Genomic DNA, 27,582 nt, shown 5'->3' on the forward strand with positions numbered 1-27,582 from the left:
ACGAATTTTTCATAATATTTTTTTGAAAAAGAAGTTAGTTAAGAAATAACATAATAAGACGATGATAAATGTAATTATCAACCATTATCATTATGAGTTGTAGATGTGAATATAGAAGTTACTAGGAAACTTTAGATTCATTTATATATATATATATATATATATTCATTATTTTATATATGTTTTAGCATATGTACCGTTAGATATAATACTATTAATCTACAAATATATCGGTCTTGGTATCTGCAGTGGTTAACGAGACAAGATAGTTCCTCCTACTGCTTTGAAGTGTTTTTGGGCAACAGTGTAAAATTGAACTAGAAATAACCATCCCAATCTGGGTAAGACCGGATGTCTTCTCTGGGATGGTCTTTTGAGTTGGTCTCTGGCCAGTCGGTAGGTTTAACGCCGATAACTGTGGCTCAGAGTTTACGTTAGTGACTCCAGTCCAGATAAACGCTAGTTGGTAAAAAGAAAACTGCAAAATATGATTTAAAGAGATTATAATTATTATTAAAAATATACATTCAGTTCTAGAGGCTATTACGCTCACGTGAGGCTACATTTGTGACAAGATTTTTTTTTAATAGAAGAAATATCGTACATCTGACTGGAGATTAGTTGGCCAACTTTACTAATCGTGGTTTAACATATTATTGCATTACTTGATGCTTTATTTTATACAAAAGGGTTATTATGAATTTGAAGCCAATCATGATGTTTCCTGCTGTGTTTTTGTTGAGGAACGCTATATTTGGAGAATGATTAGCGATAGTGGGGATATTATGGCTATTGTGTACTGATCATTCGAAAATCTTGTTAAAATTATTATTCGTATAATGCAAAGCTTCGAACTGTTTAATATATTGTCTCAATTATTAATTTTTCAAGTAAACCTGATATATTAATCATACGGAAAACTATTAAATAATAATTTAAAATTTTATTTCATTGTTTTTACCTGTATTATTATTAAAATCTATAAATAACCTTTGAAAAGCTTAAAACACTAATGTAATAATAAAACTAACGGGGCTTTGAACGTATTTCCTATTAAGAAGTGTCGTTAGTCGAGACGTTATATTGTGTTTAATTAATATAATTATTATTATAAGCGTATATCATTTTTATGTCTTGGATAGTGTCTTGTTTATTTGCATATTCAGCAATGTTTTGTAGAAAATTACATAATTTGTCTATTTTAATCCATAGCTTCATTACCTTTTGTTCATTATTTTTTTTTGCGTACGAAGCTTCCGCAATTGAATGTTCTACACGTATTTTAAGTATTTTACTTGATGGTGACGTATCTTGTAGACTTCCTATATCGGCAGCTATTGTAGATTGTACATTTGACGATATTATTTATTTCTCCGTCTGTTTTTCTTCTTAATAAATATATGAGGTGTGTCTTTACTATGTGCTGTTAGATCTAATTACCAATGATCGACAGAACCAAGCCAGCCATTTACATTCTGTGTTGTTTTCAAATACCTTGGTAAGCTCGAAGCATATTTAACTTTTTTACCTTACTCAAATACCCCCTTTTGATATATTTTTTAAAGAAGTTTATATCATTAATCTGGCTTTAACGATTTAATGAACAATATAAACCAAATCATTTGAATCGGTAACCAAAATGAACAGACTGCAATGTTACCAAACATTAGATAACTGTGTATCATAATTTATGGATATCTTCAACAAAAATATATTTGTGAGCTTGAAAATCATGAATATTTGCTAAAATCAATCGACTCAGACGCTATATCACCTAGCTGACATATTTAAAATTCATTTGAAGGTTGTTTTATAGAAATTAAAGCTATAATATTTGAACTTTCGACCTAGAATGCTTTCATAGCTCCTGTTATGTACTATGATGCAGGTGTTAGTATGTAACGTAACCATATCCTGTAAATGATGAATCGTTGAGATATTTGGTAGCTTCAATTCCGTGATTTTTTGAAATCACGGAATCTTGGGTACTTTTAACACTAACAGAAAGCTAACTAAATTTTACATCTTTAGGATGAATAAATAAAGTTTCGCTGTTATGTCAATATTATCACTGCAAATTATAATATATTACTACAGTGTCTATTTTTTCCATTGTAGTCAAAATATGTGTGTTAAGCTATAATAATTGAACTTTCAACCTAGAATGCTTTCATAGCTCCTATTATGTACTATGATGCAGTATTATTAGTAAGTATTGCGTAACCATATCCTGTAAATGATGGGTCATTTAACAGTAACAGGCCTACATTTTTCATCCTTACATTATCGCTGCAATAGAATATTTTATTACAGTGCATGATTTCCCCAATGTCATAAAAACGTGTTTTTATGTACTCTTACTTTTATTTAATACAACTTCGCTCATAAAATAATTAACAAATAATCAAACGAACTATTTATATACAAGAGTCAACCTGGAATGAATATTTTCTGACGCTATGTTCGTGGCACTCAGCTTGTTTATAGTCACGACGCATATTTGACGCTGCCGAGCCTCAAGAACGGTCACTCGAAAGAAAAAACGAGAAAGTAAATTAAAAATGTATTATTTTTATCGATACTGTTAAAATTACATTTAGCAGTCCCCATTTTTTCGATTACTATCGTCCTGTTTACAAATTCTATCAGAAACTATTCACACCAGTGGTATTTAAGTGAATTAAGAAGAAAAAGTCGCGTTAACATTTAAAAAATCCATTTAAAAAAAGCTGCGACCCTGAAGATGAGTTTTTTTAAGTGATCAACGGGTTATATCTGTTACTGAATTATTTATTAGGCCTATAAATTAATTTTTAAGGATTTACAACAGGTAGTGTTACCGTCAGGCTTTACTTTTCGATATATGATATTTCGTCGATGTGTGAACATCAGTTTTTATTTCAGTTTGTAGAAAAGAGCGATTGCAGGTCATCGAATGCTGTGTGAAACTTATGGCAGCCATATTCCATCGACTTTAATATATACATATTGGTTTTAAGGGCATTTTAAAAGTGGTGATTTTGACACCGAAGGTAAAAACCGCTCTGGACAGGCAAAATAAAATAAGACAAGGTTTGAAAGTGTTGCTTGATAATTGTCCGTTTAAAACGCAAAAAGAATGTGCAAAATTTTTATATTAGCAGGGAAATGGGTATCAATTGGTAGTATGAAATGAGTATTAATTGAAGCCAAGAGATATTGAAGGGCGTTTGGCGGCGTGTCAAATGCTGCTTCAGCGCTAAGATCGGAATGGTTTTTTTTTACATTGTATTGTTACTGTATCCATTACTCCAAGCTAATACTCTGTATTTGGTGGGATCAGCTTGGTGTGGTATACTGAGACCTGCTACAACCTAATCAAACCATCAATGGGGGTGGTTATCGGCTACAATTGATGCGTTTGAAACGAGACTGTGCGAAAAACGACCGGAATTCGACCAAAAATACGACATTATTATTCTTCAACATGACAACGCTACCCAACCCGCCATATTTTCCAGACCTTGATCCTTTTGATTATTATTTGTTCCTACTTATAAGTCATGACCTATCTGAGCGGCGTTCGACTTCTTATAGAAATATCAAAAATTGGGGAAATGAAAGATGGAGATACGTAGCGGATATCGATGGACAATACACCGTATACCGAATCCTAGTTATTTTACTGAAAATACTTCCCAGGGTTAATGAGTATATTTACTGGGAACATTTGTAAATCCGTTGATGGGGTAAGGTTCTTGGAAGATATAATATTCTCTCTAGATGGGATTGTATACCCGCCACGTTACGATGCAGCTAGAGGGCATCGTATGAAACATTCACGTTCGAGAAGTCCTAGACAAAATTAATAGAATAGTACAGCGAATGCTTATTTACACCCAAGTCTAGCTAAAATTGTCAGTTATGAGTAACCAAAGCTAATTGTGAGCGCTAGTCTGTGAATCGCTGGTACTAACAAACAAATAAAAGGGCTCCAAAGGCAGATACTTTACGGAGTTATCCAACAACGACGAGAAAACCAAGTCTTATTAACAAATACATTGTTCCAATTTTTCGAAACATATCTTAATTTTTTTAAAATCCTTTAAAACTAATTTATACGCGTAATATTTTATTATTCCTCCCTTTCTTCCCGGGGCTGTCTAATTAGAGGGTCCACACTCGCCCGTGATTATACCGATTTTTCACAATAAAGCTTCTAATTAAAGACACAACCTTTAGAACTAATTTATATGACTAACATTTTACTATTCCACCTTCCCCCCTTTCCGCCGGGATTATCCGTTTAGAGCATCCACTCTCGCCCGTGATATAATATCGAAAAAATGCTATCCTCCGAATCGGTGATGCCGAACACGTTCTGAAGGACGTTGAAGACATTTTAATATTCCATTGGGACTTTTATGAGTTGTTGGTCTTCTCAGTAGCTGAGCTACTTCGCATGTGAATCAGTGTGGGAATGAATGTAGAGGCCGTAGTGAAAAATGCGCGGGCGGAGGGAGGGCGACGAGGGTGTTTGCGGTCTTTTATGGATACGAGCTCGAATTTTATGTTCCGTGGGATTTTACAACAGACTGATTTTATTGTTGTGTTCGATAAAAAAAAACGCACGAGCCGACATCGACACTGACAAATAAACGACCTTTTTCTCGTTACAGAACCGAGAATGGCTTACCGGTTATGCAAGTTTCTGACAAAGTTCACCGTTTATTTTTGAGTGCTGTGGTTAGATCGGTAATGCGGGGACCTTGAAATATATTCCATCCTTTTGAATGCGCCGGTCCAATATTATGATGAATATTCGTCCGATTGAGGTGTTCGAAGAGTATATCAACTTTTCAGCCATTCGAAGCAACTTCGAATATTATTCACCATTTCTTATGACTGCTAATTTTCTAGTCCCCAGATCAAGCTCTACGATCGTAACTTTTTTTTTTCAGAGAAACGGAGTAAGTACTTCTGTTGTTACTACAAGGCTTCGAATATTCTTCACCAATCCTCGTGACTGCTTATTTTCTATTCTTCAAGTCACTCTCTAACATTGTAACCCATTTTTTTGTCAGAGAACCAGAGCATATGTTATCCTTTCCCAATTTTAGAAAATTGACAGATCCAGAGATTATCAATTCCTCAACTAATATATAGTCTATTCAATAAAACAGCCGATGCGCGCTGTCAATATTTATGACGTCAGCACGTCGCAATGTTGCCGCGTCACATTAGACTTTTGGTTTACAATTTTTGCCAATGTATATCCTTTAATTATTACCATTAACGTTTTGAACAATTTTATAGACATTTGGCAACAGTAACGACTTTTCTTAGTAATTGGTATTCGACATGTTTGCCTTCTTCGGAATTAAAAATTGTTTCCACTCATATAAGACCGTATAACTATATGATGAATATCACTAGCATCTTGGCTAGTCATGGTACATATCATTTTTTCTGCTGCGATGTTAGTTTGGCTCCAATTATTGACCAATATTGTATCAGTATAGCTATGCTGCATGCAAGTTCTAATCAGAAATCTGGTGTATATGTAGTATATATGTAATACTAGAGAGTGTCTACTATCTATTGCCACTATTGATGTTTTTTTACAATAAAACGTTAGATATCAGCAGTGACATTTTTATTCAATTTTGGCAACTCTCTTTACTCTACACCTTGTTAATTCCAACAAATGCCCAGCAAAATTTTATGGTCATGGGTATTCTACTTCGGTGTCGATATGGCGTACTCTCCTAAACTAACCCATGACTTTTTGTGCTTGGGATTGTCGTAGTAGATCATCAGAAAATTATTATTTTTGGCTGGCAAGCCATGATCTCCACATTTAAATCCTTAAATCTAGCCTTGGGAACTATCGACTGAAAACAGTCGATAGTCGCAAAACAGTCGGAATAGTCAATAGTCAAAAAACTAGCGACTGAAAATAGTAATTACTATTGCACAAATGTGCGGTTTGACTGTTTTTTTTTTCAATTCATGATATCAGACGAAGATGTACGAACCCTCTTCTGTATAAATTGTGAAAGAGGAAAGGACGGAGATAATTGCTCGGACCAGTTAATTTTATATGTGATTATTTTTTCTAACGGTAGTATAGTGAGATGAAGATGTACATATTCCTTCACGTATTAACTTTAAAAAAGAAAAGGAAATAAATACTTATTAATAATAATACTATTAACATTCATTTTATAATTTCATTTTAAACCAAGTAGAATTAGTTTTATATTTGAATGTTCTGTGAATTTGTAAAAAAAATGGAATTTTTCTATGAAATGGAATAATACCTCACAAATGTTTTATCGTATTTTTATATTTTAATTGCAATTTTCCTGCTATAATAAATATAGACAATAAAATAGACCTAAAAACTAAAGATGTACAATAACCATAAATACTAAATAAAAATTAAACATATACCTAATCATAGAAAAGTAAACTAGTCCATGACATAATTAAAAATGATCGCACAATAAGCACTAGAGCTTTTTTAAATAAAGTAAGTGCTTTATTTTAGTACAGAGAATATTTTTTTAACAAAAATCGCGAAAGTAATCGAAATATTACCTATTATTGACATAAAAACAGTCATAAGTATTTTACTATTTATCATTCACTATTTTGATCTTTTTTCAAAATGCTGCTATATTAATATACAATATATTGTTATTCACAAGCAAACTACCAAAAAAAATCATAAAAATATATATATTACATATATTTATAATTAATTAACAATTAAATATTTATAAGCATAAATTGGATACATTCACAGCCAGAACTCATAAAAATCAGTCGAATGAAACTAGTAGAACCAAAAATAGAAACTAAAATTACATGACTAAAACAGTCGATAGTAAAAAGTAGTCAATTACTAAACAATCGATAGTCGTTTTCAGTCGATAGTTCCCAACATTAGTTAAATCCGACACTGGCAATTGGAATATCACAAAACAACACCACCATAATTTCCTAAAAATGCTTGATAAGCTTTAGCGGCGAGTCAAACAACAAAACTAATGAATGAATTGTGAGCCTTCCATAATTAGCGTCTGTGTATGCTGAATAAATCAACAATACTAAAAAATTAGAAAGATTATTTAACAATTATTTACATTGACACTTGATCAACATAACACCTAATATTATAAGAACCAAATTCAAAATTTCCCGAGATTGCCCAAAGGCGAAACTATTAATTGCTCACGGAGGAAGTTCCAGACAACGGATGGCCCACGCTACATTAATAACAAGACACTAAACTCAACAATAAACAACCGCTTTTCGTTTTAGAACCGCCCGTATACCGGTTATGCAAGTATCTGACAAAATCCATTGTTTATTTGCCCGTCGCTATTTGCTAAAATGGGAAATTTACCAGACCTTGGGACGTATCCCAATTTTTAAAGCGCGCCCGCTATGTTTGCGATCCTTCTTGGTAACGTAGGTACGAATTAAGATATATGATACCAAACTTGATCGTTACCAGTAGCTCCGAGTCTCCTTGGTCTCGATATATCCTTTCTATCAACTCGCCCAATTAAAATTTAATTTAGATTATGACGACGACGCTTATTTATTTATATTCCTTAAACTATACCCGGAATCGTATTTTCGGGCATCCATGGGGCGTGTGACATCCTTTCTTTTCATGATATAGTCCCTAATGAGGAGACGTCAGACATAATTAATATCAAAACGCATTCTCCGTAGATAATACTGAAGTTATTGCACTATTTCGTTGATATAGTACGACCTCTGTTGAACTCATTGGTATATTATTACCTGTGAACTTTTTCTACAATTACACGGATTGTCTCTTTAATTTTAATGATACGTTAATGAGAAACAATTATAATGAACACTTCAAATCATCGATATTAAATTATAATATACAGGGTGTCCATTGGGGAAATGTATTCAATTTAATTTTAAGTTTGTATTGTGTGACAAATACCTTCGGAGTAGTGGGGGAGGGATTTCAATCGACACATCCAACATGTGGGTGTAGTAGTAGTCAAACCCTTTACTGCATAAATAAGTACTGCACTCGATAAGCCAATATTGCTATTGAATGTATTTTATTAATGAAAAAAATGTATGTAGGCTGCGTGGGTTAAATATCGACTAAAAAATTACTCATTTTCATTTAGTAGGTTATGTAAATACTAAACACATAGATATTGAGTCGCAATTGGTCCAGAGGTACATCAAAGACTGTTATATAATCCACAAACTGTGTGTTTGATGTCGAAGAAATGTCTTTAAAATAATTTTAACACTTTAAAATTTGCCGAAAGAACTTTCCCACTGCACACATTCTATATATTTTCAATATATTTTCTTTAAAAGATGCTTATTTTACATCTTTTAGTAATACTTAAACTTTAATGTTGCTTTTTAAGTGCTTCACATTCAGATAATATGACAATTGTAACAGATATTAATCACATTGGATAATGTCCCTATATTTAAACATATCCATGTAGGTTTTCATGGATTTTTCGTTATTTCTACATATTTTTACATATTATTTCGTTCGTTTTGAACTTCATTCATTCATAAGCTTTTCCAATCAACAAGAGTACCTAAGACAAATATTCAAGGAAATCATAAATGATACATAATACGCGATAGAGCCTAAATATTAAGACGAATAGAGTTACAGCGAAGCTGAATAAATTATGCTTTTTATTATATATTCCTTAAAATTAATTCACTGTATTAGAATAGATGAGACAATATTTCCAATATCAAATCATCTAATACACCTTATCCAAAACAATAAGTCCTTAATCCATATGAAATATTATATTTTAATAACTATTATTTAGTAAAACTACATCTTGAAACATTCCAAGGGTAGGGGTGAAAAATTAGCTCAAAATATATATTTGTTCTAAATCTCTTAAAGAGAAGTAATATTTTTGATGCACATTTAAGATTAAGTATCAAAATTCACCAATAAAATTAAGTACCAATTTTAAAGGTTTATTAAAAATGATATTTAATTTACTCTGAAAAAAATATGGATATATCGATAATTTTTCTGCATCCTTATTCAAGGGTTCGTAAAAGTCCTAGTTTGTAAAATTGACACTAAAACATAATAACTGAATTATAGAAAACTTACTAAGATTAAACAAGTCACTTATCCCCAAAAATATTTAACTAATAATAAACTACAAACAACGAATCACACATCATGAATATCAATTTCAACATATTAAATAAAACTGAATTAAGCTTATTATAATGATTTTTATTAAGTTCTAACAACCAGTAATCTTAAACTGAAAATATCTTTGAAGAATACACGTTATTTAGCGTTTTTTCCCGACATTTTCTTACTGTTTTACATAAAATCACAGTCAAGTTGTTAAAGAAAGGAAAGTGATAAATAAAGACATACTAAAAAGTGACACCATTTCCACTAAAACCGTGTTATTATCGACTCACTGTCGATGCACCAATTTTTCACCGCTAGTGGTTCACCATTATTTCACAGTAAGATTTATTTTTTTTATTATGAAATAAGTGAAAATAGTTTTTGGACACAGATCGCACTCAACATTTCGACGTTTCTTACCCGGGTTAAGTGAAAGTGAAGAACTGACATTCTTAACAGTTCGTACAGTTTTTTTTCTTCGGTAATTGCGCGAAGGTTATAGCCTTTGGTTTTTTCGATATGCGTCGAGTGTTTTTTTTTCCTTCTGGTAAAAGGTTTTACCGATCTATCGTTGATTAATGTTAATTGATACCTTTAACACAAAATAAAAAACATCTATAAAGGATTAGTCAGCTTGCATTAATGCTAAATATAGTCGTAACCGCAAAAAAACATTCTAAATTGTTTACTTTAGGTAAATTTCGTAGTATTACAGTGCGTCATGAGATGAATCGGTCAGATATTGGAAGAATTTTGTATCAATATAACTGATCTTAAGTTGAACCACTTTTAACTGGCCATGACACCTTTTTTTTATTGCATTTATAACACTAAAACAGTAACCGTAAGAGTATTTTATTGGGTGAATGGGAAAAATTAATCCACGCTTTAATTTTTTTTTTTTTTGGTGACAAGTTTGAATTGAAATAAAATTAAATAATTAAGTTGAAGCAAACTATTTTTCTTATAAAATTTTTTAGAATGATTTCCAATATATAGTCTATTCAAAGTTATTTTGTACATACGTACATCGCAATGTTGCCCCATCAACTCTGAGTTTTCGTTCAGTTGGGCTTTGATATACAACAAAATTCTAATCTAAATAAAATAATTGAACAACAATGTTATCAAATATAATTTATTTTAACATTATAGTACATCTAAAAACTACAGTTAATTATACAGCCACAATAGTTTATAGGTTAGAGTTATAATCTCTTATCACTATTGCTTTCAAGAATTTTGCATACGTCTGACAAATGGACGACTTTGACAGGCTCATTCGTTTACAAGTTCGATCTAACCATACAGCATTGTGTCTCTTTTTAACTAAAATAAAATGACAAGGAATTTGCAAATTGCGACAGGCAATACATTAAACATCTTGATGAGGTATGTACAAAAAACTTTGATTAGACTATATATAACTTTGGTTAATACAAACTACACTACTATACATACCTTTTTTCGTATATAAAATACTTATGGTAAGGCTTCTTAACAATTTGTAGTATTTTTTCACCTATCTCATAATTTATGTTCAATAGAACACTATGAAACTAACAATGCTAAATAGAGATTCATCCCTATGAGACACATTAGGACTGTTATCGATTATCGACCAGTTATCGATAGCCACTCGCCTTACTAAAGATGGAGAGTGGTTTCAGATTAATGGTAATATACCGTTGAATGATCTAGACGTTTTAACACCTTTAGGTTTTATGTAATTATACGAGAAAGAAACCTGTTTCAGTTAAATATAGACCTAGATAAATTGCACCTATTTAAGAAGAGTCGCGGTGTCTTGAAGATATCTGACTGTGGTTCAATATATCGACAAAAATTTTGAAATCGATATGAACTTTTTAGTTTTACGTTACATCACAAGTCAGACTTAACATGAGTGATTGCTTTTAATCAAATAGTATCAGTTTTATGGTCAGTTTATATAGATGTTTTGTTTAGTTTTCATTATTTCATTTCATTATAATATTTTTTTTCATTTCATTTCAATATGTTTTGGTATGAAAATATTTTATACATTTTATAATCAATCCTTATATACATCTGCAATTTCAGGATCAGTTTTTTTAGTGTATCGATGTAGAAACCTTTTATATGTTACATGTTAAATGTATCTAGTTATATATATTTTATTTACCCAACAAAATGCCCATTATTATTATTACGTAATATATTTAATGATATTAAAAAATAAAAATAGGATGGAGTAAAAAAATCTTGAAGTACTATCTATCTATCTATATATATATATAATTGAATACTGGTAAATTGCAGGTAGACGAGCGAGTTCTTATTACTAACAAAAGTGACATTTTTATTTTTAAAATCTAGAACAGCTATTGTATATTCTATATTTTTATTATATATACTCAAATAGTGTTATACTTATACTTAAATTGAAACAGTTAAAATAATTAATGAATTAGAAATCCTTTATTATTAAGTACCAAGCCAATAGATTGAGTAAAAATTTTAAACAAAAGAAAATTAATTTATAGGTGCAAATAAAACGATAAAATTTGATCTAGTGGAGCTGAAACAACACTAATATGTCTAATAAAGCTTGAACCGAGTTCTAACGAATCTATCTCCTTTTCGTCCACGAAAAAGAAACTAGAACAGGTCGTTTCGCACGAGCAAGATCTTATTATACTGACAAAAATGACATCTTTATTTTGAAAATCTAGAACGAGCTATATACATAATTTTTTCTGTAATTATACAAAACTGAATAGTCTTCCACGTCTAGAACACTAAACGGTACATTACCATTATGGTGAAGCTGTTGGCAGTCCGAAGTTAGTGAGACTACACGATATCGATGTTTTCAAATATCGATATCATCCTCTAAATACTGGAAACGATTCAGTGATTATATATGTTATATACTTAGTTTCGTTTTAAGTTGTGTGACTTCATTATTTCTTCTGATTAACTAACTGATACATTTCTGAAACTTATCAGCCAAAAAAACTGTATTTGGGTCATTTTATTTAGTGAAAGTTTTAACAACTAGAGTTTTGCAAGTTTTAAAATGGCAATTAAATAGCGCTAGATATATTCTGGCCTGTTTTTATTTTATTATTACTTCATATAGTTTGACTTGACAACCTTCTAAAAACACACCATGTATATAAAGTGGTGGTAGATCTACAATTCCCCTATATATATAGTTTATTTAAAACATTTTGATTTTCCTATAATTGAAGAGTCAATACTGCATTTCCCATCACAGCGTTCAATACAGATTAATTTGCCGGCTTGGTTGGCTTAATGGTTAAGGCGACAGGACAGTCCTCCTACAGTTGCGATAGTCGCGGGTTCGAATCCTCATAAATTTATGTTTGTAATTATTTAACATTTCTGATTGTCCTTAGGCGAGAGTGCAAAATACGACAAGGAAAATGATCCCAGGCACGCCAGTAATCAGGCTGGGTAAGATCGGATGTCTTCTGGTATGATTTCTTAGTTGGTCACTCGCCAGACGGTAGTCTTAATGCCGAGAACCGTGGTTCGGAGCCCACGTTAAACAGTAGATCCAATCCGGATAAACCCTCGTTGATAAAAGAAGACTTTAAAATATAAAAAAAATACAGATTAATTTCAAATATCCCTGTACTTTTTCAAATGAGTTTCTTAACATCTCCAACTCCAATATTAAGTTATTGATATCATAAAGCATTTAATAATTATTTATTGTTAAAATTGATTTAAAATATCCGTAATAGAACAACATTTCATTTCTAATATTTTTCAATATTCGTTTGTATTAGATGATATTTGATTATATTTTATTATTATGTTATTTTTATTTATAATAGTTTAATTTCGCTGCTTTTGTGCAATAAAAAGACCTGATGGCTTAGATTTACTAAATATATGGAAAATAAAAATAAATAAATATGGATATATTTCTATAACATCTTATATTAATTATTGTTCTGTTGTACTTGAATAAATACGTAAACATTATGAGTGTCGGATAAATACATCAGTATGTATTTCTCAAATTTATGTTAAATTAAACTAATCAATGCAAAGTAGAAAACACTTATACAAGTTCATGTGGTTTGGTTTGCTTCAGTCTTCTGATTTTTCTGCGTGTTGTTCAGTAGCTGTGTTACTTCCACGTTGTAATTTCATAACCTTATATTATATTTTAAGGCGATATCTTGTATAACTTCGTAAGTCCATTTGATTTCAAGGTAATCGTGCAGTTCTTCATTGATTGCTTCATTCTTCTCTGCTCGAAGAATCAAGCATCAGCCATGTGATATTAGTTTTTTCAACTGAATATTGACATATTTTTCTACAGCCCTAGGTAGGCATAATGACAAAAATGGATTGCTAGACCAAGAACAAATCTTTTTTTGTTTACTATAATTAAGATATTTTGTAAATAGTAATGATTTAGCAGCAATAGTTAACAATTACTCAGTTCATAGAAACTTTGATCGCGTTTTAACAAGTCGTTCAGCACTGATGAACCACTACATGATATTCTTTAGTAGACACTGGCATTCTTCTTCGCAAATGCACCTGGTCAGACAATGAGAGTTCATAGTGTTTGCTGTCACGACAAGCGAGACTAGTTTTTTGTTCTTAATGGGCAAGATATGGATGAGGATGAATTTTTTGTGACTGTTAGGACGCCCTATAAAAAATTATGATATTATCAATATCTTAAGTCATGATTTCGAACACTCAGAGTCATTCAGAGATTATATCAAGGGCATTCAGCGTCGCGATCAATCTTTGGCCAGAATTAACTGTATCGGTACATAATGATGATGATGATGAAAAAAATTACCGTATGTCGATATCGCCCATCTCTATCGTCTAAATCTGAAGAACGTAGAAAGGCACCGGGTGGCAAAAAACCGCACATGCCAGTGTCTCTCCGTCTCGCTCTACCCCGTTCTCCTTCTCTATCTACCTCGACGCACGGATCTGGTTAGCATTCCGGCCATTATTGTTAGCAGAATCTCCAACTGCGAAAGAAGTCAAACCACCATCATCACCGTAACAATTATAGTCATTCTGGCTCTAGACGGAGACGCATAAAGCGGTTAGTTCTCGGAATATCATCTCGGAGATCTTGACCGATTGTTTATTAATGTCCCGCAAAAAAAATAGAAGAAACGTTAGTGTCGGAGGATCAGATATAGGTCTCGTTCGAGCAGTCGAACAACAAAAAAATACATAAAAACCGCGTGTAATATGTCTGTAAACTAATTTACTAGGAAACACTTAATTGGTTTGTTTAGGGCATTCTTTAAATTCTACACTGCTTCATTAAAATATAATGGGTCAGAGAGAAAAGTAATTTCGTCTTTTTTTCATGTTTTTCTAAGCAAATTTGTTCATATACATTTCAAACAATCAATGATGTATGATTATATGTTAACCTTCTGTCACTTACTATTGATAAAATCATAATTCCTTCACAGTAGAACTTCTAAGGTTTCTGGGCCAAATTTTGTTAGGATACAGATTTATATGATGGTCCATGTAGACCATCAAATATGGCACTTTCCTCCTACTGTTGCGATAGCCGCGGGTTCGAATCCTACTGGGGCATGGTCGTAAATTTATGTTGATGATCGCAGTCACGCCAGTAACCAGGCTGGGTAAGACCGGATGTCTTCTGGGATTATTTCTAAAGTTGATCACTCGCCAGTCGGTAGGCTTAATGCTGAGGACCGTGGTTCGGAGCCCACGTTAAACTTTAGGCCCAGTCTAGATAAACCCATAGTTGGTAAAAGAAGACTTTAAAATATGTATAAAAAAATATGGCACTTGTTATAAAACTATTTTATTTCTGTATATATCTTTTACAGATAAATTTAAAGCATTTATTACACTTCTGCGATTGTTTGTTGTTAGTCCTGGGGCCAAATAAATAACATACAATCTCTTTTTCGTGTTTCTCGTCGAGAGGAATGTGTGGGTCGCTTTTGTTTCGTACTTTTCTAGATATTCCTTTATTTTTTCAGTTGGCGTGAATGTATGCAGTTTGATAATTTTATCTGGTATCAATAACTGTCATGATTCGATTGAAGACATGTTTTGCTTTTCTGTTTCAACAAATTCAACTGGAGAACATAATGTGAAGAACATAGAAACTAACTTCAGTATACCGTTTAGATTTTGTTTATCTAGTTGAGTGATCTTTGCCAATTGCAACATCTGTAACGTTGATAATAACAATTTTTAAAATTTAGGAATATATACAAATAAAATACCAATTCACCTCTAAAGCCTCCGAAGGTTTAATTTAATGTTATGTTCTCCTTATCCATAATGACGAAATTAATTGTCGCGAAATATGAATCATAACAGAACGAAAAAAAAGACCGTCACCAATACGCTCATTGTATGCAAATGGTAACATTTTCCGTTGCTGGTGCCCAACAACGGTTCTGCAAATATGGCGTGTGACCTACGTTACCGGCTAAGGCCAGAATCTATGTTTTGGCATCGTTGCGATAAGGTTGATCGGTTTATGGAGCTTCCTCCTAAAACCAGAGTACCGTGACGTGTTCAATATAGATAATCATCGACGGTGGTAGCTTCCTTCCAAATAATCGTCTCCAAAAAAAAATCGGGAAAATAAAAATACCTATTTTAAACCAAAAAATATTCTATAAACCGGAAATAACAAGATATGCAAAAAGGAATTTACTATTAAATTGTTGTTTGCCGTTAAATAATTATTTAAACAACCTTCAGAATTTATAAATAAAATTATTTATATACAAATATATGCCAATCAAATAAAAACGGTAGAGCGAGAAGGAAAATTAATTAAAAATCATATTTGTTTAAATCAGGTAAAAATTAATAATTTTTTTGTGGAAAATATGAAATATATATATATATTATCTGTTACTTAATTTTTTGCTCATTTTAATCATTGCTTAAGTGAGCTTTAATCTAGTCTTGAGCATTAAACCTATCAACTTAGAGACCATCCCAAAAGATATCCAGTCTAACCAAGTGTTGTTAATCACGAATTATTATAAACATAAACACGGCACAAGTCTTATCCATATGTGTTTCCGGCCAAGTTTTTCTTGATATTATGTTTAACATAACATAGGGAAACTTTTATTAAATTAAAACCGAAAATGCACCATATATATATGCATGATATATATATATATATATATATATATATATATATATATATATATATATATATATATATATATATATATATATATATCTGAACAAATAGTTAATTCCTGATATGTAGTAGATCACTTCAGTAAGTGATCTACTGTGCAACTTATATCTAAATCTAATCCTAGATCTAGATCTAGATCTAGATACTATTCCAACTTATTTTAAAGTCTATCCTAACTTATTCTAAAAACTATTCTAGCTTAGTCTAGAGATTATTAAATGTCACTCTATGTGTCTATTAATCTTCACTTCACTGTCATCGCGCTCATTTAACTCTTTGGCGAGTGTATTGGGATGCACTAATAAAGTCTTTCAGAGTACTTCGCACTAACACTCCGAATCACACTCATTATCGACGATGACTCGCAACACTTTATTCTGGAACCTCTGAGGGATATCTATGTTAGATTTGCTAGTGGTACCCTACAGTTCAATACCATAGGGCTTAATGGCCTTAAATACTTATATAGCAAGCCTTATTTTCTAATGATAATTTAGACTTACGCCCTATCAGCCAATACATTTGGTTTAGTTTAAGCCCACGCTGTTTGAGTTTTGTAAATATACATTTTTTCCATGTCAAACGTCGATCGAAATGCATTCCCAGATATTTAACGTTGCCTGCTTGCGGAAGTTCATGATTTTTCAATTTTACTGAGGGACATGTTCTTCTACAAAGGATGAATGTCACATGGGTATATTTTGTCTCATTTGCTTTGATACGCCACGTTCGCAACCACAATTCGACTTTGTTAAGATGAAGTTGGAGGTTTCTTATGGCCGATATTGGATCCTCGTGTGATAATAAAACCGCGTGTAGTGTTTCTTGAGGTCGGTAGGTCAGCGGTTTACAACAGATATAACAATGGGCCAAGAACGCTGCCCTGCGGAACACCCGAATATATTTGAGTGTGGGTCAGTGCATTCGTCACTCTGTTTGACAATAAAATGTCTGTCTGTGAGGTACGATTTCAGCAATTGAATGTGCATATGGGGCAGTTTAATTAATAACAATGCTGTTTATTCAATGTATTTGGATCATGTCGATTCATTGGTTAACTAGAAATATTTTGAATATTTGTCGTGTATACAGGTGGTCTGATATGTCAAACTTCCGTTGTCTTCGTGATTACAAAAATGGACTAAGATCAGTGTGTTGAGTTAAAGTGTTATGTTTAAAATTATCGGTATACTGAGTCTAATTAATCACCTTGAATTGATTTTTTTTCTTGTTAGGCAGTTTAATGAAATGTTCAGGGGACAAATTCGAGTTTTCGCAATGTAATAAAATATAATTAACGATATTAGTTTTTAAAGAGTAATAATTATTGTATAGGTAGTAGAATACTAAATACTTAATAAATGTATATGGTGTGGGATCAATGTGTGTTAGTATTTAGATACGCTCTTAAATAAAAAAATGTTATTTCTTTTAGCCGAATAATTTAAGAGTATTTACATTACTTCAAATAGTGTATGAAATCTAAATAAAAACATAATCTTAATGAGTAAAATTAATTAAATTTTATAAAATAGATGTATGTCCGACAATATTTGATTCTAATTTAATCAAATGATGAATAGAATTTAATAATATCCAATGAAATAATTCAGAATTTTAAAATAAGAATAAAAATAAGCATGAACTATGTAAGTAATAAAGATTAGTCAAGACAAAATATATCTCGCAAAAAAACACTTATATAATTACTTTTGTAAGAATTCCAAATATATGGAACATATTCCTTTTTAAGGCTTAATGGACATTAATATTCAAGTATGCTTCTGCACTGCAGTAGACGCTCAGATACAGGGTCAAGGTTACCAGTTTTTTTTTAATTTACTCTTAACAATATCAATATTTTACACGTTAAAGATTTTTGATTTTGGATATAAAAATTAGAAATAATATTGAAATTAATTAAGTTGACAATATAATGCATTTGGCATCATGATAATTTTATTAAGATGGTCATTCGATTTTTACAATTATTAAAATATTTGGATTAAGCCCAGTATTGTACTATTAATAGCATTCTAAAACAAAATCCAATATTTTTGGGCCGATTTATTATAATTATTATTTCTAGCTTCCTAGATCTTTGTATAAAATTGATATCATTGCGCTTGGAGATCTGAAATCGCCGATCCTAGTTAAACCAACTATATCATTTTATGAAGGATGACTTCTGAGACAGCCTCTAATACGGCCTAGTCTAGATAAAGCCTATTTGGTAAAAAGAAAACTATAAAATATGATATTATAAAACGATCTCGAATTATAAGTCATCCCTCGTATCAGTTTTATTTCAGTATTTTAATAATGATTTTATGCCAACACGGATCGATAGACTCAACCACCAAATACAATTAACTATATTTGTGAAATATTTTTGTCCAATTTTAGAGTATCAAGCTCGAGAGTTTTCGCATCGATGCGGAACACTTAAATAGAAACCTGGCGGAATTTTTTTTTATTTCGGATTTATTTATAAAACGAACTCGTCCGCTTTTTAATATGCGATATAATGGCGAATTATTTACAATTTAATTAAATTAAAAGTTGGTAATGACTTAAATTCTCATAAATATTAAAAATATTCGGCCGGTTTTACAAGCTCGGGGGAATTGTATAACGTTAGTGGTGTGATGCAAACAGTCCGTGCTATTGCGAATATTCAATCAAATGTAACATAAAACATATGATAGTTAACTGTTACTCCGTTCGGGCATTTTACTAGTAGGCTTAGCATACATAACGTGGGTGTTCCCATCCATCTGTCAAATTATAGAGATGGTAATATCGTGCGCAAGCCTTTGAGCAAGGTCGTTGAAACCGTTGTTGCACTTACCATTGGATCGTTCGTAAAGCTGAGTGAATATTTTCTGTACGGAATATAAACTAAATATTATTGTATTATGTAAAGACGTTTATCCGTGAGGCATTGTCCATTGTTATTGGCGGTTCTGCTGCATAGTTCCGATGATTTTTCATGGGTATCTGGCCTTTTAACTTTCATTGATTCGTCGATGGAGAACGCCCACGGCTATATATCTCGAAGTAACAAATTAACTTTTTTAATATATTTTCTTCAATAACTAATCAGATCACAACCACCAAAGGCATTGTATACAAGAAACTAGTCGTGCCCTCCGTGCCTTATAACGCTACATAATCTAAAAGAATAATAGTAGAAATTCGTCTCTGCTCTAATAACACATAAGGACAAATGGTTTGATTCTTTTGAGTCCTGCTGATGTCCTATTGTGGGTTGTTGGTCCCCAAGAGTTGTATTACTTCGATATTGACGTGATCCTTGCGATTTTGTTAATTTCCTGAGTGACAATCGGTATCTTGAGGTCTCGGTGTAAGCAATCGCGCTTGTAGTATCTGGGTGCACTTGCAATACTTCTTAGGACTTTGTTCTGGATTTCATAATGTATATTTCTGCATGCTCAGTTCATCGTCACAGAGTAATTAATGAACATAACTAGATTTTAGTGAATTTTGCGCTTATATACAACGAGAATACCATGACCATGAATTTAACTTTCATAATACTATTGCAGCTACCTGTATATACATTTCTTTGATAGTACAACAATTGATTGCTGATGAAAAACAGTTGCAGTTGAATGGGTGCCAAGATTCTTTTAGTAGTCTTTTTTTTAACTTATTGCCAATCATTTGTTTATACGTTATCTTTTTATGGATATATCAACGTTTACAAAATTTGAACGAAGATTTTTGCGGTCAGAACAAACTTTAGGGTGTCCAAATCGTACTTGTCTTTTATAATATGACTTACTAGTTTAAAAGGCTTTAAAACCTTATCCTTGGGCCTGCGCCATTTTGCTGAATATCTTTCTTTTAATAATATCGGACATTAGAGACTTCCAGATTCTAACGGCTAATTTAATTTGACTTTGGTATCACCTAATAACTTTTGCCAAACAGAAATAGTAGTTAGAATAGAGAAATTAAGTATGTTGCAATATAAGATTCTTCAAATATTAAGTAAAAAGAAAATATGTTATAGGTAAAATAAAATAATTTCGTGTGATTGCTATGATAGATAAATCTCCCGTGGTTTTTTTAAATTATTTAACTATTAGTTTGTTATATTATATTAAAGTTATTTATATAAGTAGTTTGTCATGACAAGTTCTTATTGGAAGTTAATTGTATCACTTTAATAGACTTTGATCTAACATATAAATTTTACTTATTCCGGTATCATGCTTATATCTGCGATAACGAAATCAAGAACAAACATTCGAAAGAGTTGAAATTGTAATCAAGTCAAGGGCATGTTTAGCAAATCATGCAAGGTTTTGCACAAAAAAACATTCTACACAGATGTTTAAATTATTAATATTTTAACTATTTGAAGTTCAACCAAAAACATTTTTTATCAGGTTAGTTATCACTGTTTCCTTAAATTTTGAATTTAATTCATTTTAATTAACATCAACCACAAATACATAATACACATAATACATAGCACATTATTTTAATCATGCCTGAGTTTAATTATCGTTGTTCTTCTTCATATATTAGGGTTGGCTCCGGCTATGAGAGGTTTTACAATCGCAGCCCTTCCATGAATGTTAGTTTTGTAGAGCTCTCGCCTTTTTTTTGTCGAAACAGTATTACTCAAGTAGTTGTTTGACTTTGGGTCTAATCTGCTCTGCTTTTTGTCTAACACGATGTTTTCAGTTTAACCTACCATCGAGATGTCACCCGTCAAGTGATTTAATTAGGTTTTTGTCACTTCGCCACAACGCAAGCTATTAAGCAGTATTTTCCAATCTCTAGTTCATTTGATAGGTCTTGTTGACTGCCACTTGTACTTTTTCTACAGCCTTAACCAGAGATATTTATCTTGCCATGATAACTGTGTCGTTGGCAAATGTTTCAAGTACTTTTTATCTTGTTGGGATTTTAACAGTATAGAGCAGATACAGGAGTGGTCCCAAGACACTTCCTCGTGGAACTCCAGAGGAAATAGGTTGTTAAGAACGCCCCTTGCGAGATTCTAATTTTTTTCTCGAAAATATATGATTCCAACAGTTCCAGCAGTAATTCCGAAGTAGCAATTTCCTCATTTGGTAGAGTAATCCCAAATTCGATACCCAGTCCAGGAATATTGCAGGGCACTATTTCGTTTCTTGGAATGCCTTTTCAACAATCGCTCTTACTTTGTGCCATTGGTCGTGATAAATGGTTTACTACGTTTTAATAGCAGTTTCTCAAATAATTTTGATCTTACAGATTACAGCGAAATATGTCTATAAGATCCAACTTTTTCTGCCGATTGGTCAGGTTTTTTAAGCATAATTGTTCGGGCAACCTTGAGATATTCCGGGAAATGCTTCAATCTCAAACAGACATTAAATACGTATGTTAACATGATGATAGCAATTCGTGGTAGCTCTTATTAACCCAGGTGAAATATCATCAATCCCTGGAGCCTTTTTAGGATTGAGATTTAATTAACTACACAGGAGTTTTATAAAACAGTATTGTTTTGGTAAAATTTTTCGAATAAGAATATTAATAAGTGTAAAAATATTGAATGATGACAACTTTTTAGCAGATCGTTTGTGGGTTATCTGTGTATACACATACAATTATAATATATCGACGTAGAAAAGATACGATATGTCACCGGCGCCGATTATAATCGAGAGGTAATCAAAAAACGGCGACTTTCTTTTTTAGCTCTAAGGATTTCTATGAGGAAATATCATCGAGCAACCGTAACTACACCTTTAATGTCCGGCCCGAAGCATGGTTAATCAATCGGGCGGGGTTGTCTGGTGTTTCAAGGACAACAAATGGATCCCACTACAACTCTCCTCCATCCGGCTGCACGGCGTGCTCACCCAGGCCCACTGGACCGCCGTGGCCGAGTTCCTGGAGCGCGTCGCCAACAAGCAACTGATCCTCCAGGATAACGGGTTCGCGGAGATCACCGACGAGCACAAACAGTTACTGTTCAAGACGAACGCGCCGAACTGCGGCAAGTTCGAGTTTTCTAGTGATAATAGTGTGATGAAGCTGGCCGACGGTTTGTCGTCGGAGAGGAAGACCAGCTTGGGACAGATACCGGAGGACAAGATCGTGGAACAGCCGCGACGACCGTCCATGCCGGAGTTGCGCGGCCTTGATAGGGACAATTTATTTATCGATAATTTATTGAAGCCAGAGACTGATGCACCGAAGAAGACTGATAGGGTAGTTGGTAAGGAGAGCGACGAGATCGTGTTGAGGTTGCTGAAGAAGTATTGCAAGTATTCGAAGGACGCTTTGGATAACGACATCGTCAACGCGCTCGAGAACATGCCCGACGAGGCCGTGCCCGCAGAGCCGCCTCCTCCTCGGACCCGCAAGCTGGGTTACGTGCCCAAGGAGGAGAAGATCTACGAGAATCTCAACGAGATCATCCTGGACTCTTTGGAGGAGGACCGCAACGAGCATATCATACGCTGGCTCAGGCAGCAAAACAGTCAGAACGGGACGTTCGCTGACCCAATCTTGCCATTACGCCGTCATTCTACGACGGATTATCCCCTGTCCTCCCCCACGGACAGTCGTAAGAGCAGCCTGGCCGAGCGGAAGTCTTTCTCGTCCGGCTTCGAGAGCCAGAAGTCGAGTATCACGACGCCCTCCACGCCGGAAAGCAGGAAATCGTCCTGGTGCGACAGCACGGTCGCCAGCAGGAAGAGCAGCGTGGGCTCGAACAGTTCCTGTTCGGAGTGCGACGAGGCCGACGGTCAGACTCAGTGGCAGAAGTTCCTCAGACGACACCTGAACTCGAAGAATTCGGAGAGGAGGCTGAGGAAACAGTGGGAGGCTTGGTCGAGGAACAGGAGGAGGCTCAGTTTACAAGCGGAGCCCACGTTGGGCGACAATTTGGATCTACAACCGTAAGTGGGCGATATTATTCTTAATTGGTATACAACTTTGCTCGTTAATTTGATGTACCAGGTGTGTTCAAGAAATAACGGAGAATTTATATCATTCACTTTTTTTGATATATTTATTGCATTGTTACTGATCTAGGAGAACTCGTCAGTCCTATCTTGGTCTCTGTATGTAATAATGGATATGTATTAACACTACTGTTTTTCTATTAAATGCAAATGATTTGATTATTTTGAATCGGTCAATTAAGAACAGAATTTCGAATAATCGTAGTCAGGCTCGTTAACAGTCGCATGATATAACACCTCCCTGGATGGACGCGGTCTTTGTCCCATCTGGACAACTTATAATTCTGATCAAATTATTTATGAGTATCGCTTATAGCTTCGTCCACCTTTCGTTTGCCTTTGAAAGCCTTCGAAATAGCACTGTTTCTACTGAAATGTCCATGGTATTCCTCTATAGAATAGTTTCCCAAGTTTCGGTGTATCCAAATCCCAATTATCCACGGCGAGGAAACTGAACTGTGATGCTTAGGCCATAGGAATCCACCGACTATGGACTATGGGTGTTTTTCAATACTCGAAGAAGATATGTTGAAGGTCGATACAAAGCGACATTGAGGTTTTTTTTTTTATAACAACAGGTATAAAAGTCTCCCTAATCGGCTATTTTTATATATCCTACTCGTTACACAATTCTTAACACATGATAGTACCAGTAGCACGATATAACATTTCTGCTTCTACTTCTGCCAATCCCCAGCACACTTCTGGAGCTTGTTCTTTAAGATAGCCCGGAGCTCTTTCAGCGATTTATTTGTATGTCATTATTGTTTGCAAAACGGTGTCCTTGTCCGGTTTTTATTTTATTTTTGTGGGCAGAAAAAGTGACACAGGGACATATTTGACGAATGTGGAGGCCAGGGCGTGATTACAATGTTCTTTTTTTAATGTGAATTCGCAAAAGCAATAAACTTTCAACAAGTATATTTTCATGACAATCATTCAATGTCTGTTCTTCAAAATTCTATTTGAATCTAAGAAACTAGTTATCTTTTCAAAATGATTCATGGATTGCTTACAATATTACCACATATACTCGTAGTTCCTGGTCGTTGAAGGCGTCTGTTTCAAGAGAATCTGCGAGTGACCGAGCATTGTTACTTTGCAAAAGTAGCAGACTGACGGAGGTTATGTTGATAAATTCTCAAATGAATCACGTAATCTACATTATTTATTTCGACTATATCTAGTACTTACCACCTATAGCCAAGAAAACGACGGAAGCGCACTTGTATATCCATTTAATGACCACATTAGTACGCGTAGACACTCAAAATTTAATATTTGATTTTCCGTATATGTCAGCCACGAGGCTATGAAACGTTATACTAGAAATTTTATATCAAGTTTTTTCACACATTTCTCTTTATAAATATACATATTTTGTTAACCGTAATCAAGAAAAATTTTTCCTTATTTGGTATATTTGCTTTTCTATTACTGATACTGACAATATGTTCGACGTTTAACGAGTACATCTCAAATATTTCACATTAATATTCGATTTCGATGCTTATTAAAACTTACACAGGAAGTTTTCACTATTCAACTAAATATAGGGTAGGCTATGGACAATGGGCCAAGCCCACTGCAACTGTTTCTCGTCTTGATCTATAAAAGTGACCAAAAACTGTACTCTTGCAAATAAAAAACAAACATGAAAAATATTGGCATGGACATATATTAGGTATGATAAAAAGCTCGTGGCGTTTTTCTCAGTTAGAAAGTTGTGTACTTTTCAAATGATTTCGTCTAGTATGAACAGCTTTCAATTAATTAGTTATGGACATTTAGGAAGATTGTGCTAGGCTAGGGTTGGAAACAAAGATCCGAATAATAAGAAAAGTACGTCACCTTGATAACATCTGACCACACAATTTTCCGATGTCACACAAAAAATTGTGAGATTTTCCATCACTGGAAAACGCAATAAAGTTAAGCTGTTTTCAAAATAAACCTATGGAGAACACTGGGTTTAATTTTCGTGCCATGATAATTCTTCACTGAAGATTGAATTACAAAACATTATCGATAACAATGTAACATATTTGGTATAAATACATTCATGTTCGGATTATAAGAGAAGGAATAAAACTTTTTCAAAGATCCAACAAAATACTGCACCATGTAATAACAACCAATTTTTTTTCCATAGTTAACTAGAATTGTTTATCCTCAACAACTCTACAACAAGCGAAGAAATGAGATTTATCCAAAATTAAGAGCTTTATTTAAAATATCTCAGAAGATAGAAAAATGAGAAAGGAGAAAGATAAATATAATAATGACGAAAACATGTTGACAAACGCAGAAATAAGAAAAACCTTATTACAGAGTTATTAGAGGAATATATAGTCCTTCCAATAATACAACCAATTCACGTCATAGATGACGTCTCCAAATAGTGCCAGATGCCATTTGTTGTAGAAAAGTAAAATTCGGATTAATGACGTGCAATTGGCTGTTTTATAAGACTATAGAAATGAGACAACTTGGTTGATGCTACTTTCAGCATACGGGAGAGAGAAGACAAGTTAAGAAAATTCTGGAAGCAAGGATGGGAAGGGAGAAATACTAGATAATGACCTAAGAGAACCTTGGATGAATGTATCAGCGAAATTCTGCAGGAAAGATGAAAAACACTGCCTGGAAATGAGATAACAGATACCAAATATAAATAATAATTGTAGTATAAATTGCCTTTCGTTAAAATCTTAAAATTACAAAAATGATACATAAATGCAGTTAAAAAACGAATTATTTCGAGCGAATTTCTCCGACTAGTGGGGAAAGGTTTCTCCGCCAGACAAAATATTTATATCTTAGACGGCCTTGAAACAGTACAACACTGGGTCATATACCTTATTCTGAATAAATTTAAAGTCGGACCATTTTCGAAACCAGACGTGAGCGGTTTTTTTGCCCACCGTATATTATCCGACGATCATAACAGTGGACTGGTAATCGATTGAGGAAGTGTTTCAAACTTTTTGAACCCGGCGCAGACTAGACTATGTATCGTTGCTTACGTAAATGAAATATATTTGGTTATTTTGAAATAGAACATAAAATGCCTCTGGTTTCGTTTTACTGCCGTTGTTCCAACGTAACAGTTATGTTGCAAAAATGTATTCGGCATGTGTGCTATGCGAAACATATTGGATATATGAAAAAGTACTCGCTGTTTTTTTTAACTGAGATATATGCAGCTGTTTATAAATACCACCCTAAAAGCCTTACAGAAGTAACTGTTATTCCACCAAGGACATTCGCCATTAATCGAAATAATATAAGACTTTCGAATGAAGAAATAACATCTTGCATCTACCCACTGGCCTTTTTGTCCAATATTTGTTCCATTTAATGAATTGTCGTCAGTGGTGTCTCCCGCAGTCATTCAGTTTCAACAGCTCATAGTGCAGCACGCATTTCTGATATCACCAGATATGTTAACAGCGTAAATATTCCTCCTTCATGCATTATTCCTTTAAATTTTGTCAATATATGACGTTTCCAACATGAAATATTGCCTTTAAACATACATCGGCTTCAAATTATTTAGCATATTTTTCAGCAGCTCAAATCAAATGCCTGTAAGTCGTTGATTGGTCAACAATTAATGAATACTCGAAATTTTAGTAGCGCCTCCTGTTCTTCACCCTCTTCATATGTTTGTAATAAATTTAATTTAATTTCGAATAGATATCCCGGTACCCATACGATGACTTTCCAAAACCCTTTTCTTCGTCAAATAACAATCGAAGAAAATAAACCTTTTCTACTATCTCCATCATCATTCACAGCACCTTCGCCAAATTTGTGTGTAATTTCAACTCAGTTTTAAACTCGCCAAGCAAACTTAATGTCATTTTCAACCTGAAGAATATGTAAAAAATTACCTAATTAGAGATAAGTTCACCTCGATGGATCACAATTTAAGAAATTTACTTTTTTTAGAGATTACTTTTTCGTTTATTTAATTATATATATATATATATATATATATAATTAAATAAAATATTATATATATATATATATATATATATATATATATATATATATATATAATTAAATAAAATATTATATATATATATATATATATATATATATATATATATATATATATATATATAATTAAATAAAATATTATATATATATATATATATATATATATCTGTTTATTTTCT

At 33.0% G+C, this 27,582-nt stretch overlaps 1 protein-coding gene across 2 annotated transcripts in view; it reads left to right on the top strand.

Moving 5' to 3' along the window:
• Positions 1 to 27,582, top strand: part of Src42A (Tyrosine-protein kinase Src42A) — a 125,528-nt gene that overhangs the window by 83,440 nt on the left and 14,506 nt on the right. Inside the window, exon 2 of one of the 2 annotated variants that reach the window (XM_076402919.1) lies at positions 22,125 to 23,332. The exons of the other annotated variant lie outside the window; for it this stretch is intronic. Within the exon in view, the coding sequence (XP_076259034.1) occupies positions 22,194 to 23,332 (1,139 nt within the window). The 5' untranslated portion in view covers positions 22,125 to 22,193. The remainder of the gene's footprint in view (positions 1 to 22,124; positions 23,333 to 27,582) is intronic. 2 annotated transcript variants of the gene reach the window in all.

This window comes from Rhynchophorus ferrugineus, unplaced genomic scaffold (assembly GCF_030347505.1).
Source record: "Rhynchophorus ferrugineus isolate W39M unplaced genomic scaffold, kcgeb_rfMv2 rfM4, whole genome shotgun sequence".
Classification (NCBI taxonomy): Eukaryota; Metazoa; Arthropoda; class Insecta; order Coleoptera; family Curculionidae; genus Rhynchophorus; species Rhynchophorus ferrugineus.